At 48.0% G+C, this 14,602-nt stretch overlaps 1 protein-coding gene across 12 annotated transcripts in view; it reads right to left on the bottom strand.

The window, feature by feature from the left end:
• PCNT (pericentrin) overlaps window positions 1–14,602 on the bottom strand; it is a 140,618-nt gene that overhangs the window by 20,582 nt on the left and 105,434 nt on the right. For 11 of the 12 annotated variants that reach the window (XM_046648032.1, XM_046648021.1, XM_046648023.1 and 8 more), the window contains 6 exons: window positions 10,532–11,257; window positions 9,583–9,685; window positions 6,179–6,333; window positions 2,607–2,777; window positions 1,706–1,879; window positions 717–912 (listed from right to left, as the gene is read on the bottom strand). In XM_046648032.1, the coding sequence (XP_046503988.1) occupies window positions 717–912; window positions 1,706–1,879; window positions 2,607–2,777; window positions 6,179–6,333; window positions 9,583–9,685; window positions 10,532–11,257 (1,525 nt within the window). The remainder of the gene's footprint in view (window positions 1–716; window positions 913–1,705; window positions 1,880–2,606; window positions 2,778–6,178; window positions 6,334–9,582; window positions 9,686–10,531; window positions 11,258–14,602) is intronic. The other variant, XM_046648028.1, reaches the window with a different exon arrangement.

The following is a 14,602-nucleotide window of genomic DNA, read 5'->3' as shown; positions in this document are numbered from 1 at the left end:
GCAGGGTCCTGGCACAAACACAAGGCTGCTCACTGGACAGAACTGGTCCATCCTTCAGCATCCAAACTAGGAAGAGAAGCACTTGCTAGAGCAACAGAGAGCATCTGTGAAGATGCCATATTGAAGGGGAACAGATGGAGCACGTCCCCATGGCTGGAGCAGGCTGGACATCTGCCGTGGGCTCTAGTCACCGTCAAGCTCAAGGGCCATACCAGTGTGACTGGCAAGAAAAGGAGGCCGATGGGAAAGGGAAACATACAGTGTTTCTTACTCACAGATGACGTGAGTGTCTATAAAAATCCCCCAAAATCTAACTTAAATGTAGAAACCCATAATAGGTTGCTGAAGCTTAGTGGGAGCTCCAGAGACTCTCCCAGACATGGTCCTGCTGGTGCCCAGCACCCTTGCATCCACGCAGGCTCCCCTCATCCGCTGGGACCCTTGGCAAGGCCTCCACCCTGGCGGGGGCCCCTTCTCCACCCTGATGGGCCTCTCAGGGTGATTTTTACTCAGAGTTCTATGAACCCAGCCAGTGTTCTAACGCCGAGGCCGCCAGCTGCTGCAGCCGGGGACCTGGAGAGACCAAGACACCACTCCTGCCACCAGATCCAGCACTGGGTGCGGGAGGGGCTCGTGAACCTGTGTGCCTCCTTAACCATAGGGGAACATCAGGTGGGCATGTTTCTCAGGGCTGGGACAAAAGGGGCAGCACCCACCCTGCCTGCGCAGCTGGTGCTCCTGCTGGCTCCCTCGGGCCTCCGCGCTGGTCAGAGCTGTGCACAGCTGCTGCAGCTTCTCCTGGTTCTGCAGGTGTGTCAGCCGCAGCTGGGCACGCAGAGCCTGGATCTCTGACAGCAAGCTGCTCCTGTCAGACAGGCGCAGGTGCTCTAAGGACTTCTCCTGCAGGTCTCCCTGGGGGCAGGTGGGTGGAGGAAGAAGAGCAGAGTCAGACGGAACTTCACAGCCCCACAGAGGGCTCTGCCAGGGAGGAGTGCCCACCCAAATGGGAAAATGGGATGAGAAGCAAGCACACCCGGAGGGCTGGCGAAGGGCAGGCCAGTCAGGGTGCTTCCAGGGACAAGCGGCCCACCCTCTGCAAACTTGCGCCTTCAGCTTCACCGGTACAAGCATGGTGATTCTGAGTCTAGTCCCTGACCGGGGCTGAGAACGAACTCGCAGGAGGACACTCATGCAAATGCGTGGTGTGGGATGCGGACACGGTGGCCCCTGGGGACCCTCTGCTCCCACACACCTCTGCTCCAAGGCACCTTGGTCTTGCTTCCTGGGCCTTGCCTATGCCCGGGGGCACTCTGACCGCTGTAGACCCTCTGTCTGGACTTAGGAGGGAACCGGTGGAAACAAGACTCCCAGGGCCCTCGCAGCACTGACACCCTCCAACCTGAGTTCAGTGCTCAGAATCTTGGCTGGGACGCTTAGAATTGCTCTTTGGCTTTCAACTAAAGGCAAGTTATTTCCAGAACAGACTGTGGTTGTAAAGAAAGATAAACGCGTAGAATTTTCCAGTTTATGGAATTTACGTGTAAAAATGCAGTGTTAGACTTGGACTGAAGCAGAATTTCCTCCTCAGTCACTGCCATGTTCTGAGGTCGAGCGCAACGTGGAAACCAAAATTCATGTCAGAAGCAGGCTCTGTCACTCTCTCTACCAGTGGGGGCTCCGGGGTGCGAATGGAGGCAGTGCTCACCTGCTCTTGGACCACCTTCTCCAGCCTCTCCAACAGGCAGCTGCAGTCCCTGGGATCAGAGTCACCGACTCGGGGCTGCAGCTCAACTTTCAGCATCTCCCGTTCTTTTTCAAAGGCCTCCTGGATGACCCGCAGAAATTCTCCTCTCCAGTCAAGACACACATCGGCAGGTTCCTAAAATATTGGAACAAGGAGCTTGGTGTTCTTACAAATGCATCCTGCAGGTTAAACAGAAACCACCTGACACACCCATGACCATCCAGAGGCAAGGCGAGCCAAGGCTGCCATTGCAAGCAGAGAAATTACTGAAGAAGACGGTAAAATGAGATGGAGCAACATCGGCTCCCGCCACTGCACGGGGCACTGGGTCTAGGGAACGCTCAAGGCTGTAAGTGGCACCGGAGCACGTGCCTGCACGGGGCTGGCTACCCTCTGGCCACCTGCTCTGAGCCGCCCACCTGCTTCCCTTGCAGGGTGGGGAAGCCTGGGCCACCCTCAGGGTCTTGCCCACTGCTCCCTCCACACCCTGTGGCCAGTTGGTCCCCGTGGACATGGTTCAGCTTGTGGCCCTTGCCTCCACACTGCCTCTCTCTCAGCCGCCCTGGATCCTTGGCCACAGAGTAGAGGCCGAGACCCTGTGGGCTCAGGCCCGACCCCTACACCCAGCTCCCCACTATGTGCCCCCAGCAGAGCTCTGCCATGCCCCCTCCTGCCCTGACTGGACCTAGAAGGTGCTGGCGCGGGGATGGTGCCCAGCGACTGTGAGTGAGGGGGTGCCTCCCTGCCCACTGCGGACCCACCACAGTGGATCCGGTTCCCTCATCCTCACTTATTTGGCCGAGCAAGTCCCTCAAATTGGTCCATGCCCACTGCTTTTCTTTCACACGGAACACATCTGTACCTTCTCTCCCTTTTGGGGTGCTGGGGTCGGATGCCCCCTCAAAGCCGGCACTGCCTCCAATGGGCCCTGGCCTTCCCGTGGAAAGCACTCAAGGGGGGCGCAGTGGGGCCCACGGTATTCGGACAAGGCCAATATGTGGTAGCTCTCGTCACACACCATCTGCAGCAAGGCCTGCAAGGGGACAGCATTTCAGAAAGAAGGAACAGCAGCTTGAAACCACTCATCCACTTGCTGACCTGCCACAACCCAGCAGCGCTCCCTGGCCGTGTGCATGGTGCCCGAATGGCTCCATGCCACAGAGCAGAGCCTGCTGTTGTAATGCGAGGCTTCCAGACGTTCCTACTCCACAACGTTCAGAGACCCCTGGAAACTGGTTTTGAAAGATTGAACTTCTGTGTAAACTACACCGAGGATGGCCCCACCTGCTCCCTCATGGTGGACACTGACCCTCCCCTCAGCCTGGGTGAAGCTCAGGGCAGGGCCTCGGGCCTCCTTCAGTGCCAGGTCATGAAGACACCACGCACCACGCTGGCTCTCCTGGGCCCACAGCTGCCACGCTACAAGGAAGCCCAGGGAGCCGCATGGGAGGCCTGTGCAAGGCCTTGGGGAGGAGGTACCTGCAGATGGCACCAGGACGGCTACTGACCACTCCAGCCCTCCAGTGGTCGCAGTGGGGCCCAGACATGGGCAGCAGAGAAGCAGTGGCCAAGGCGCCCTGTGGGAATCCCTGCCCGTGGGGTTTGTGAGCACAGGAACGGATCCTTCGCACTACGGGGGACTTGGAGTGTAGTTACAAACCAATGGGAATCAGGACATGCATGCCGGCCATCTGTGCCCTGCCCACGGGGGCTAAGAGAGCATGGTGGCAGCTTCCCCAGAACTATCCTCACGGGGGAGCTGGTGCTACAACACATACAGAGTCCAAAGGAACTGCAATTGTCCTCACCCTATCTGCAAAGACTTGCGCAAGGGGCACGTTAGGCTTAAAACTCTGAGGAAAAACAAAACAACTAATAAATGTCCCAAACAGGGAAATGTAAAAAGAGCAATGAAGAGCCCTATGATAGAATCTAATTAGCTAACTAGAAATAGGTTTTGCTGTAATTCTAATTATGGATCAATAAAAGCAAAATATTAAAAGTGCTAGAAACCAAACTACATATTATGTTTAATTATCTTCAACAATCTAAAACAATTTCACTTTAAAAACAATTTGTTTGATATAAAATGGATGCAAATTACAGCCCCTGTGGGTATGGAGGAACAGAGATCAGGTAGGGCAGGCGGGAGCAGGTCGCAGGTGAGACCACAGGCCCTGCCTCCCCATTGCACCTGCTGCCCGTCCTCTGTCCAGAGAGGGCCGACGGGAAAAATGAGGGAAAGCAGGAATGCTCTTGCTGCAATGATGGCCACTGTCTAGTCTTTAAATAGAAACATCAAAGCCTAAGTATAAAGAATTATGATTAACCACCAAATTTATTCCTTAAAAATTAGGATTTCTTCTACTATTAGGTTGCTTATATTGGAAACACTAACAGAAACATTGTCTTTGATATTTTATGTCATGTAAAAAATTGAGAAATGCAAAACAATTTTTTTAAGCTAGAAAAATATTACTCCAATTTCAATTCTTAAAGGAGTAAGATAAAGTTTTATTCTCAACACAATTTCAGAGGTTTTACTTAAAATTGTTTGCTTGGGAATACTTGTACTATTTGCTCACGATAGTGGCACTACATCATTTACTTATTCAGCCAAATGTATGTCAATGCTTTTGCCATAAAACGATTTGCCAAAGTGGGAAGAGAAAAGAAAACCTATACAAAGTTCCACAAAGACTCTGCCTTCTGGGTGGGGGAGGTGAACTACCCACGTGGTGGTAAGTGTTTCATAATATACACGTTACTGATAATCACGTTGTGTACTTTAAACTTATACAACGTCATATGTCAGTTAAAGCAGGGAAAATTTTTTATTTTATTTTATTTTTTTAAGAAAGATTAGCCCTGAGCTAACATCTGCCGCCAATCCTCCTCTTTTTGCTGAGGAAGACTGGCCCTGAGCTAACCTCCCTGCCCATCTTCCTCTACTTTATATGTGGGACGCCTACCACAGCATGGCTTGCCAAGCGGTGCCATGTCTGCACCCGGGATCTGAACCAGGGAACCCTGGGACACCAAAGCGGAACGTGTGAACTTAGCTGTGCCACTGGGCTGCCCCTGGAAAATTGTTTTTTTAATTCTGCCTTCCAAGTTAAATTCCAGGATGCTGCGTGTGGCATCCCTCCTCCTTTGTCCGAGGAGAGGCCAGCTCCAATACCACAGCGCCCACAGCCTCAGCTCCTCCAGGACTGCAGCATGACAGTCAACGGCAACCTGCTCTGTGACCCAGGAGAGGGCCACGAGCTCCAGGCACCTGGGCCACAGGAGCCCAGCCCTTCAGGAGGGCTGAGGGCAAGCTGTATGGTGGCCAGGCGATCACATCTGCCAAAGAGGGGAGGGAGGGTCTTCTTGGGGGCTTGGGGGATGTGCTTCTGGAAAAGAGGCTCAGAAGAAGCATCGGGCCCGTCCCCGTGAGACACCCAGCAATGCCGCAGCCTTCCTGCCACCTGAGGACAGCCGGCCGATGGCAGAAGGGAGGAACGAGTGAGCATGGGCACGCTGTGCCATGCGGGGTGTGCACCTGGAGCCACCCCGCCCAGAAACTTTTGGCCTGGAGCAGTAATACGTGCTGTGCCATTTGAGCTGGCTAGGTCAGGGCTGAGACTGCCCGTCAAAATCTCCCAGGTCACTGTACAAGCCGAGCAAGACAGTCTTCCTTCTCAAGGGCCAACTTAAGGAAATGTAAAGGGCAAGGAACCAGAACCATCTGCTAAACAGACTCTGGAAGGCACCTCTTGAGCAGCACACTCTGACAGCGAGGCTGGGCGGGGTCGCCGATGTGACCCCACAGCCAGGCGCCTACAGAGTAGTGACCCTGCCACCTTGACACGCACCGTTCTCTGTGCTCTGCGGGTGGCAGTTGACATTCACGGTGGCCACTTGCCTGTACGTAGGGGCTTGGCAGGGCAGCCCTGGTCCCAAGCACACCCCTAAGTCAGCTCAGGAAAGGCCAAAGGTCAATCTCCAGAATAAATGTCAAACCACGATCCCTTCCCAAACGAGGGTCAGGGGTTCTGACACCTGAACTAGCATCGAGACAATTAAGTCCAGCCTTGCTGCTCAGGATTCACTACAGCACCTGCGCCTGCAGACCACGCACTGGGCTCTGATGGGCACCGCTGGAAGAGCTGGTCACCCCCTCGGGGACCGCCGCGCCTCAGGCTTCCGCGGCCCCCACAGGCCTGCTGTGCCAGGGTGTCACTGGGACCCCTGTCTCCTCACAACAGCAGCTTACCTCCTTCCAGAGACACTCACGTAAGGCACGAAGTTAGAGCAGAGCTGCAGCAGATGGAGCTGTGCGAGCAGAGCGTGACTATCATACAACACGACCCACACCCACGGTGCGGTTTTAAGTAGGCCAGAGACAGAGGCCCATAGACCCAGCCTGCCCTGCTCCCTGTTGGCCATTACCTTCACTTGCTTCGGGTGGACTTCCTTCTCCCTCATGGCTTCTAGTGGCCGTCGGAACCTTCTAGAGGCAGGAGGAGGCGCTGGAGGACCAGCAGTGGGAGTTTTGAGTCTTTCTGAACCTTGGTTTAGGATCTCTCCAAACCCCGAGCCATCACCTAAAAACAGCACAAAGTCAGGTCCAAAATTGCAATTCTCCCAGGGTATGCTCTGCAAAGAGCAGTGGGGGCGGTCAGATCCCTGCTTCCCAGGCAAGCACGGCCCTGAGATGCCCAGGAGAGCTACGGCTGTGGCTCCTCTCACTGAAGAAAACATCAGTGAACCACCAAAGATGGCAAAAATACTTTCATAAAAAATGCAAGTTGAGAACTACACACATTAAGAAAATGAATATTTTGCATGTTTAATACATTAACGTCCATGATTTGAACATAAAACTACAGATCTCAGTTCACTCTCAGAGACGACTATACAGAGCGACTGCCTTGAGAAGGATGTGCACGGGGCCTGTGCTCTCCAAACTCAAGGAAGGGACGAAGACGGGCCCAAACCCATGAGGACGGGGAGAGGAGGCAGCAGGGAGAGGAGGTGGAAGATGCTGACCGCGAGGGCAGGCTGGGAGCAGCTGGACCAGCAGTGGACGGCTGGTCAGGGAAAGGGAAACAGACCTGATGTGGGGGTAGGAAGAAAAGCTGCAAAACCAGGCAGCCTGGGCTGCGGAATTCTAAACTGGGCTAGAATCTGAGACTCCGGGAACCTCTGTCTGACGGAAGGGGCCTCAAAACAGAACTCAACCCTCTCAGAAGCATGTAGGCCCTCGATCCTTTCCCAGCCCTGCAGCCCAGGCCAGTCCAGGAAGGCTTGTGAGCACAGGCTCTGGAAGACAGAGGGAGATGCCCTGGGGATGTGCAGGAGCAGATCTTCCCGCTGCTGCTCCCCACCTGCACCCAGCTCAGGAAAGGGAGGGAGGACTTGGGGGGGCTGATGGCAAGGCCCCTCTGAGCACAGAGCATCTAGCGAGCCATTTATGACCACCCTGAAAAGTGGTCTAAGCACTCAAATGTGCCGAGGAACATTCACACATGAGAGAGAGCGAGCAAGCGAGCCCTGGAGACAGGAGTCACGGCAGTAGACAGAGCAAGTCTGAGAAAAACCGTGAGATCTTCAGAGAAAATCGCAGAAGAGCATCACTTACCAGCCAAGGAAGGGGAGCTGTAAGAGAAAGAAGCAGGGAGAGAAGATGAAGAACTCTTGGAAATTAAAATAGAGCAGAGGGAGCCAGCCCAGTGGCGTAGTGGTTAAGTTCATGTGCTACACTTTGGCGGCCTGGGGTTCGCAAGTTGGGATGCTAGGTGCAGACGTGAACACTGCTCATCAAGCCATGCTGTGGCGGCATCCCACATACAACATAAAGGAAGATTGGCACAGATGTTAGCTCAGGGACAATCTTCCTCACCAAAAAAAAAACCAAAGGAAGAAAAAAAATAAAACAGAGCAAAAATAAGAACATTTGATACAAAGCTTAAGAAGTAAAGTTCTAAAGAATCTCTTAGAAATAAGAACAAAAATATAGAGAAGTGGAAAAAGAGAAAATAAGAAAATTAGTCCAGGAGGTCCAATATGTGACTGACAAGAATTACAGAAAGACAAGCAATAACCATGAGGGAATGACCACAGGAATAATGAGGAATCTCTCCACGTGGAAGGAAGCTCCCGGTGACCAGCAGGGCTGTGTCCACACCAAGGCGCTGGCACCATGGGGCATGTGGAGGTCTCTCGCAACACAGGGTCAGGACAGCGGCCGGCGCTTGGTGTTCTGAAGGAACAAGACTTCTCACACAGGAGTCCACACCGAGCCCAAACTATGAATAAACACCAGCAAGACCCAAAAGTTCTCAAAAAAAACCCATCTCCTGCATGTTTTTTCTCCATAAGCTTAGAGAGAACATGCTTAACTAAATTAAGGGCCATCAAGGAGGGAGAAGGGGTCCCACATGGAAAGCGAGGACAGCGCACAGCCACAATCAGGCACAGTGTGGGGAGGCCGGTGACAGGGACCATGGAGGAGGCCCAGAGAAAGGGGAGTGGAAGCCATGCGAGAGAGGTCACACACACTCAGTGGCTCCTCGAGAGTCAAGACATATGTCCCCAGAATGCAAACGCTCAGCGATGATGGGACAGAAAGTGAAGACAGGGAAGGGACACATGGAGTTTGCCACCGGGAAGTTCAAACATATTATTTTCACTGGCAAATATGATTTGAAAATAAATACTAGAACACATTTCTGAAAGTTGGATGTGGATGTCCTCAGGGACTGGCAATTTGGAGAGAGGACACTGGACTAAGGCTGCTCCTGGAATACACCCTGCAGAACCGCCCAAATCCTTAACTCACACGCTTACTACCTGGAGTGAACAAAAACTAAAATTAAAATGTTGCTGGCCCTATTCTGCAAATGTTGAAATTGTCAAAGAACTGTAGCTTACTATGGTCTTGCTCTCAAAAGCACTGAATGAGCCAATGATGAAATTTTTTTAAAAAGTTAAAACACCTCAAGAAGTGACTGACTAACTTGTAAAAAGCTAACAATTGTAGAAGAAATTAGGAAGTTAAAAACCAGTTTGGCATCATGACAATGACCCAGGCAGGAACCACCACAGATGCTAAAGCACAAGAAACAGAACCTCTGCATGGTCTCCAAGTACCTCCCCCAGGACACAGAGCCACTAAAGAGGAAAAAATGAGAATAAACCTGGCAGACACGGCTGCCCAGGTCCCAACCGACATGACACGCTGGTGCTGTGATGCCCTGGGGAGAACAAGGCATTGTTACGTGCACTCGCAGAGACACACAAGATGCACTCATGCAGACCACCTTGCTACAGACGCCCAACGGAAGATGCAGGATCGCCTGAAATGTATGGAGGCGCCCCTTGTGGTCCATAGGGCATGGCCTCCCAGCCCGAACACTGTGCCAGGCACCTGGCCTGCCTCTGACCAGTCTCTGCTCTGCAGATATCTGAATGCATCATGCCAGCTGGTGTTCTTTTCTGTAAAGGGTGCTAATGGGACAACTAGCAAAATCTAAGTGAGGTCTGCAGACGAGACACTGCCTTGGGTCAGTTTGCACGTCCCGGTGTCAAGTGCAGTGCCATGAACTAGACTTCATGAAAGGCACAATGACATTCCCAGGAGTAAGACGACAACATCAGGTCTGTAAGTAACACTCAGAGTGTAACCCCAGGGAGAAACAGGGAGAAACAGAGAGAGACAGCGAGAGCATGCATAAGCAAACATGGTAAACGCTAACAGTGGGGGATCTGTGTGAGGGTGTGCAGGAATTCTTGTGCGATTCTGGATCTGAAACTGCAAAAATAAAAAGTTTAAACAAAGATGACTGACTCACTATTTTCACTTCCATCGCTTCTTCCTTCTAACCCAAGAGGAGGTGATCCGGACTTTTCTTGAGAATCAAGAGATGTTATGATAAAATCTTCAACATCCTTCTCCTGCTCAAATAGGGAGATTTTTAAATGGTCAAAAAATAACAACTTATTACATCATGGAGTTGAACTGGCCAGATGAAAACTTTCTAAGGCCTGAATTTACTATCTTCCCACATGGAACCTAAACAAAAGTGTGCACAGCCTGTGGACAAACTAAGGTCATATGCTTCTAATAATTTAATCAAATTCATCCACGGTACTCTAGGAATATTTTAAAGAAGTCACTAACAAGTATTTCAGATTAAAAAAATTCTGCATGAAATGGTGGTATATGGGTACCTCAAATCAGCCATCTCTCTAATTTAATTTTTACTTTAATCCAAAACACATAAAATCTCAAAATTATGATAAAATATAACTCAAAAATAATAAACTGAAATATTGAAATTAATGAACATTATGTCTGGAACCTGTTAAATATGAAATACAACTGAAAGTAAATCTAAAAAACATATTCCAGATAAAGAACCCGTATGCAAACTACACACAAAGATGGGCTTATGACTGTACTTCTCAAAGTCAGCGTTAGTTAAGAAACTGAGGCCCAGGGTGAATTTCCAAGTAGGACTAATGCACCTCATATACTTTAAAAAAATAAATGAAGTACTCTAGATATGCATATTACAACAGATTCGGGTTAGTCCTGCAGGAAGGTGACCATCCCACACACAGCTGACCAGGGCACAGTCAGGTGCTCACCCATGCCCAGCCTACAGGCCCTGTCAGGAGGTGAACCAACAATGGCTACAGCTGTGATACCCCGGGCCAGGCAGACACATCTCCATGGGAACACAGTGGGGCCTTGGGCATCCCATGGACACCAAACCAGCACCTGGGGTGAACACTTACCACAGCTGTCCGCTGCACGTGGTGATCAGCAGAGGGAGCCCTGTCTATGGCCAATAGAGACTCTGCCCACCTAGGAGCTGTTTCTGCTGCTGACCTGACTGGGTAACAAAGCAGCCCTGACTGGTCAGCCTGGAGCAGTGAGGTGCTGATCCTGTCCCGCAGGGAGGCGTCTGGGCTGCGCTGGCTCAGGGCATCTGAGCAGGGCGTCAGGGGAAGGCTGGGTGGGGGCTCAAGCGTTGAGTCCTTCCTGATGACCTCAGGGGAGCTCCAGGAGGACAGCTCCATCGCCCTGAGCACGTTCTTCAAGGGTTCGGCCCCCTCGGTGTGGGTCAGGTCACGGGAGCTACTGTGCAAGCTAGCTTGTAGACAAAGTGACCCATCCTGCAAATCGATCTTATCTTCCACAGGGACCTTTGGTAATTCATTTCTTAGCAACGAATCCTGATTTCCAATAATGTCAATTAGATCACATGAGGTTTCATCGATATTAAATGCATCAATAGGAGGTGATCTGTCAGTTTGTTCACTGTTTTTGGAACTGTCACTGGAACTACTTTCAAGTGCATGTGGAAATGCCAGTGGCTGCTGGGATTCAGAGTCCTCTGCCTCGATGTCTGGGACACTCAGAGAACGTGCCAGACAGTTCAATTTTTCTTGAAGTTGTTTCACCTGAGTTATGAGATCAATTTTCTGCAGCTGACAACTTTCCAGTAGTTTTTCCCTATCCTGCGGGTAAAAAAGAATATACTTATATACTTACAGTAAAATGATTAAACTTTATGGCGTCACATTTGTCTGTCTAGTATTTTAGAGCCAATTTCAGAGACTGAGCAATTAAGGATGAGATTCTATGATGAGCCCATTGGTCCCTCTAGACTCTTAAGATTTCAAGATTTTTTAATTCCATGAAAGATGGAATCCAGGCTCAATGCTCTTTGCCTAAAAGGCAGTTGTTGGAGAGGATTCTGGGATGGAGTCTGTCTCCCCACCTGGACAGTAGTACTGCCAGAATCTGTCTAATGTAACAATTTTGGAATTCTGGAGTCTGTTGAAGGCTTGCAACTTCCAGGGAAAGACTTGGAGGATGCACAGCAGTCAATTTGGGTCAATTTCAGCTCTTAGCAGAGTAGCAACTAACCATCCCCCTCCCCCATCCTGAAAGGCAACTGTGCACGTGTTCCTGGAGCAGCTTGCACACAGCTTGCAGGACCTTGTGTGTGCAAAAGGACCCTGTCCTCCAAATACTGGGGATCTGGGCTCTGATGCTGCTTCTGATCACAGAGGTGCACACAAGAGGCGGGGTTGAGACTGCAGCCCTCCTGCTCTGGCTGAAAGGACTGGTACCCTTTTTTTCTACCACTGCCTTTTTCTCTTTTTTCCTTTTGTGGAGAAATTAAAAACTAGGGCATTCAAAAACACCTGCATATACAGAGAAAATCAGAAAGTGACTGCATGCGCCCAGGGAAAGGCAGATTTGAGGAAGCAGAAGAAAGAATCAGTGAACTTGAAGACAGAACAATGTAAATTACAGAGTCTGCAGAAAAGAAAGAAAAAGATGGAGAAAAGTGAATGGAACCTAAAGGACTTGTGGGACACCATCAAGCCGACCAACAAATGTATCACAGAAGTCCTGGAAGGAGAAAAGAGAAAAAGGAGGCAGAGACAATATTTTAGGACATAATGACTGAAAACATCACAAATTTGATGAAAAATTTGAATATAAACATCCAAGAAACTCAGTGAACTCCAATTAAGATGCACTCAAAGAGACCCATACCAAGACACTTATAATCAAACTTACAAAAGACAAAGACAAAGAAAATCTTGAAAGTAGCAAGAGAGAAGTGGCTGGCACATACAAGGAATCTTCCAACAGATTTATCATCAAAACGTTTGGAGGCCAGAGGACAGTACGCCAATATTCAAAGCGCTAAAAGAAAAAAAACTTTCAACTAAGAATTCTTCAAAAGTGAGGAAGAAATTAACATTCCCAGATAAACAAAAGTTGAGGGAGTCTGTGACCACGAGACCTGCCCTGCAAGAAAGGTTCAAGGGAGTCCTGCAGGTGAAACAAAAGGACACTAGACGGTACTTTGAGGCCACATGGAGAAATCAAGATCTCAATAAAGGTAAACACACAGGCAGTTATAAAAGCTAGTGCTGGGTAACAATGGTTTGTAGCTCCACATTTTGTTTTCATCATGAATATTTTTTTAAAAAACCATTAGTCTAAAAGTTAGTATTATTGTAACTTTAGTTTGTAACTTCACATATTGTTCTCTACATAATTTAAGAGATTAAAGCATTTAAAAGAATTATTAGTTTACATTTTGGGACACACAAGTATAAAGATATAATTTTGTGACATCAACAACTAAAAGGGGTAGGGACAGACCTGTAAAGGAGCAGAGTTTTGTATGTTATTGAAGTTAAACTGCTGTAAACTCAAATAAGAGCATTATAACTTTCAGATGCTAAATGTAATCCCCCTCAGTAACCACAAAGAAAATAGCTACAGAATATACACAAAGAGGAATGAGAAAGGAATTTAAACATTTGACTCTAAAAAATAAACTTCAGAGATTGATTGTGAAAAAATCAACCCAAGAGAAGACAGTAATGCAAGAATGAGGAACCAAAAAAAGCTATAAGGTACATAGCAAACAAATAGCAAGATGACAAAAGTACATGCCTCCACGTCAGTAATTACTTTAAATGTAAATGCATTAAGCTCTCCAATCAAAGACAGAGATTGGCAGAATACATAAAAACACATGATCCAACCATATGCTGTCTACAAAAAGCTTACTTTGGACACAAAGACACAAGTAGTTTTAAATTGAAATGATGGGAAAACATATCCATGCAAGTATTAACCAAAGGAAAACATGGTGCCTATATTAACATCAGACAAACTAAATTCAAACCAAGAAAGGTTACAAGAGACAAAGGAGATTGAATCAGTAATCAAAAATCTTGAACAAAACAAAGCCCTGGACCTGATGGCTTCACTGGTGAATTCTACCAAACATTTATGGAAAAACCTAGACCAATTCTCTACACTCTCTTTTACAGGAAAGCACCAGAGGCATGCCTCCTAACTACGAGGCCAGCATTACCTTGATACTAAAGTCAAAGACATCACAAAAAATGAAAACTACAAACCAGTATCCCTTATGAACAATGACATAAAAGTCCTCAACAAAACACTAGTAAATCAAATTTAATAGCATATCAAAAGGATTATACACCATAATCAAGTTTATTCCTGAAATGGAAGGATAGTTCAACATAGGAAAATCAATGTAGTACACCCCATTAAGAAAATGAAGGGGAAATCACAACATCATCTCAATGTAGAAAAGCACCTGACAAGATTCAACACCCTTTCACGATAAAAAAAATTCAACATAGTAGGAATAGAAGGAAACTACTTTAACATAAGAAAAGTCATACACGAGAAACACAGAGTGGACATCACACTCATGGTGAAAGAGTAAAAGCTTTTCCTCTGAGAACAGGAACAAGGCAAGGATGCCCACTTTCACCGCTTCTCTTCAACACAGTTTTGGAAATTCTAGCTGGAGCAATTATGCAAGAAAAAGAAATGAAAGGCATCCAAATTGGAAAGAAAGAAGTAAAAATATCTATGTTCACAGATGATACAATCATATGTAGAAAACTGAAGATTCCACAACAAAACTCTAAGGATTAATCAATAATTCAGCAAAGTCACAGGATACAATGTCAACATATAAAAATCAGTTGCATTTCTATACAGGAATAATAAACAACCTGAAAAGGAAATTAAGAAAACAATTCCATTTACAATAGCAACAAAAAATTAGAAAATAATTAAGAATTAACTTAACCAAGGAGGTGAAAGACTTGTACAATCAAATCATAAAACACAGCTGAAAGAAATTAAGGGAGACAGAAATAAATGGAAATACATCTTATGTTTAGAGACTGAAAGACTTAATACTGTTAATATGTCAACACTACCCAAAGCAATCTACAGATACAATGCTATCTCTAACAAAATTCCAATGACCTTTTTTGCAGAAATAG

Source organism: Equus quagga, chromosome 21 (assembly GCF_021613505.1).
Source record: "Equus quagga isolate Etosha38 chromosome 21, UCLA_HA_Equagga_1.0, whole genome shotgun sequence".
NCBI lineage: Eukaryota > Metazoa > Chordata > Mammalia > Perissodactyla > Equidae > Equus > Equus quagga.
This window is presented reverse-complemented; position numbering and strand designations above follow the sequence as displayed.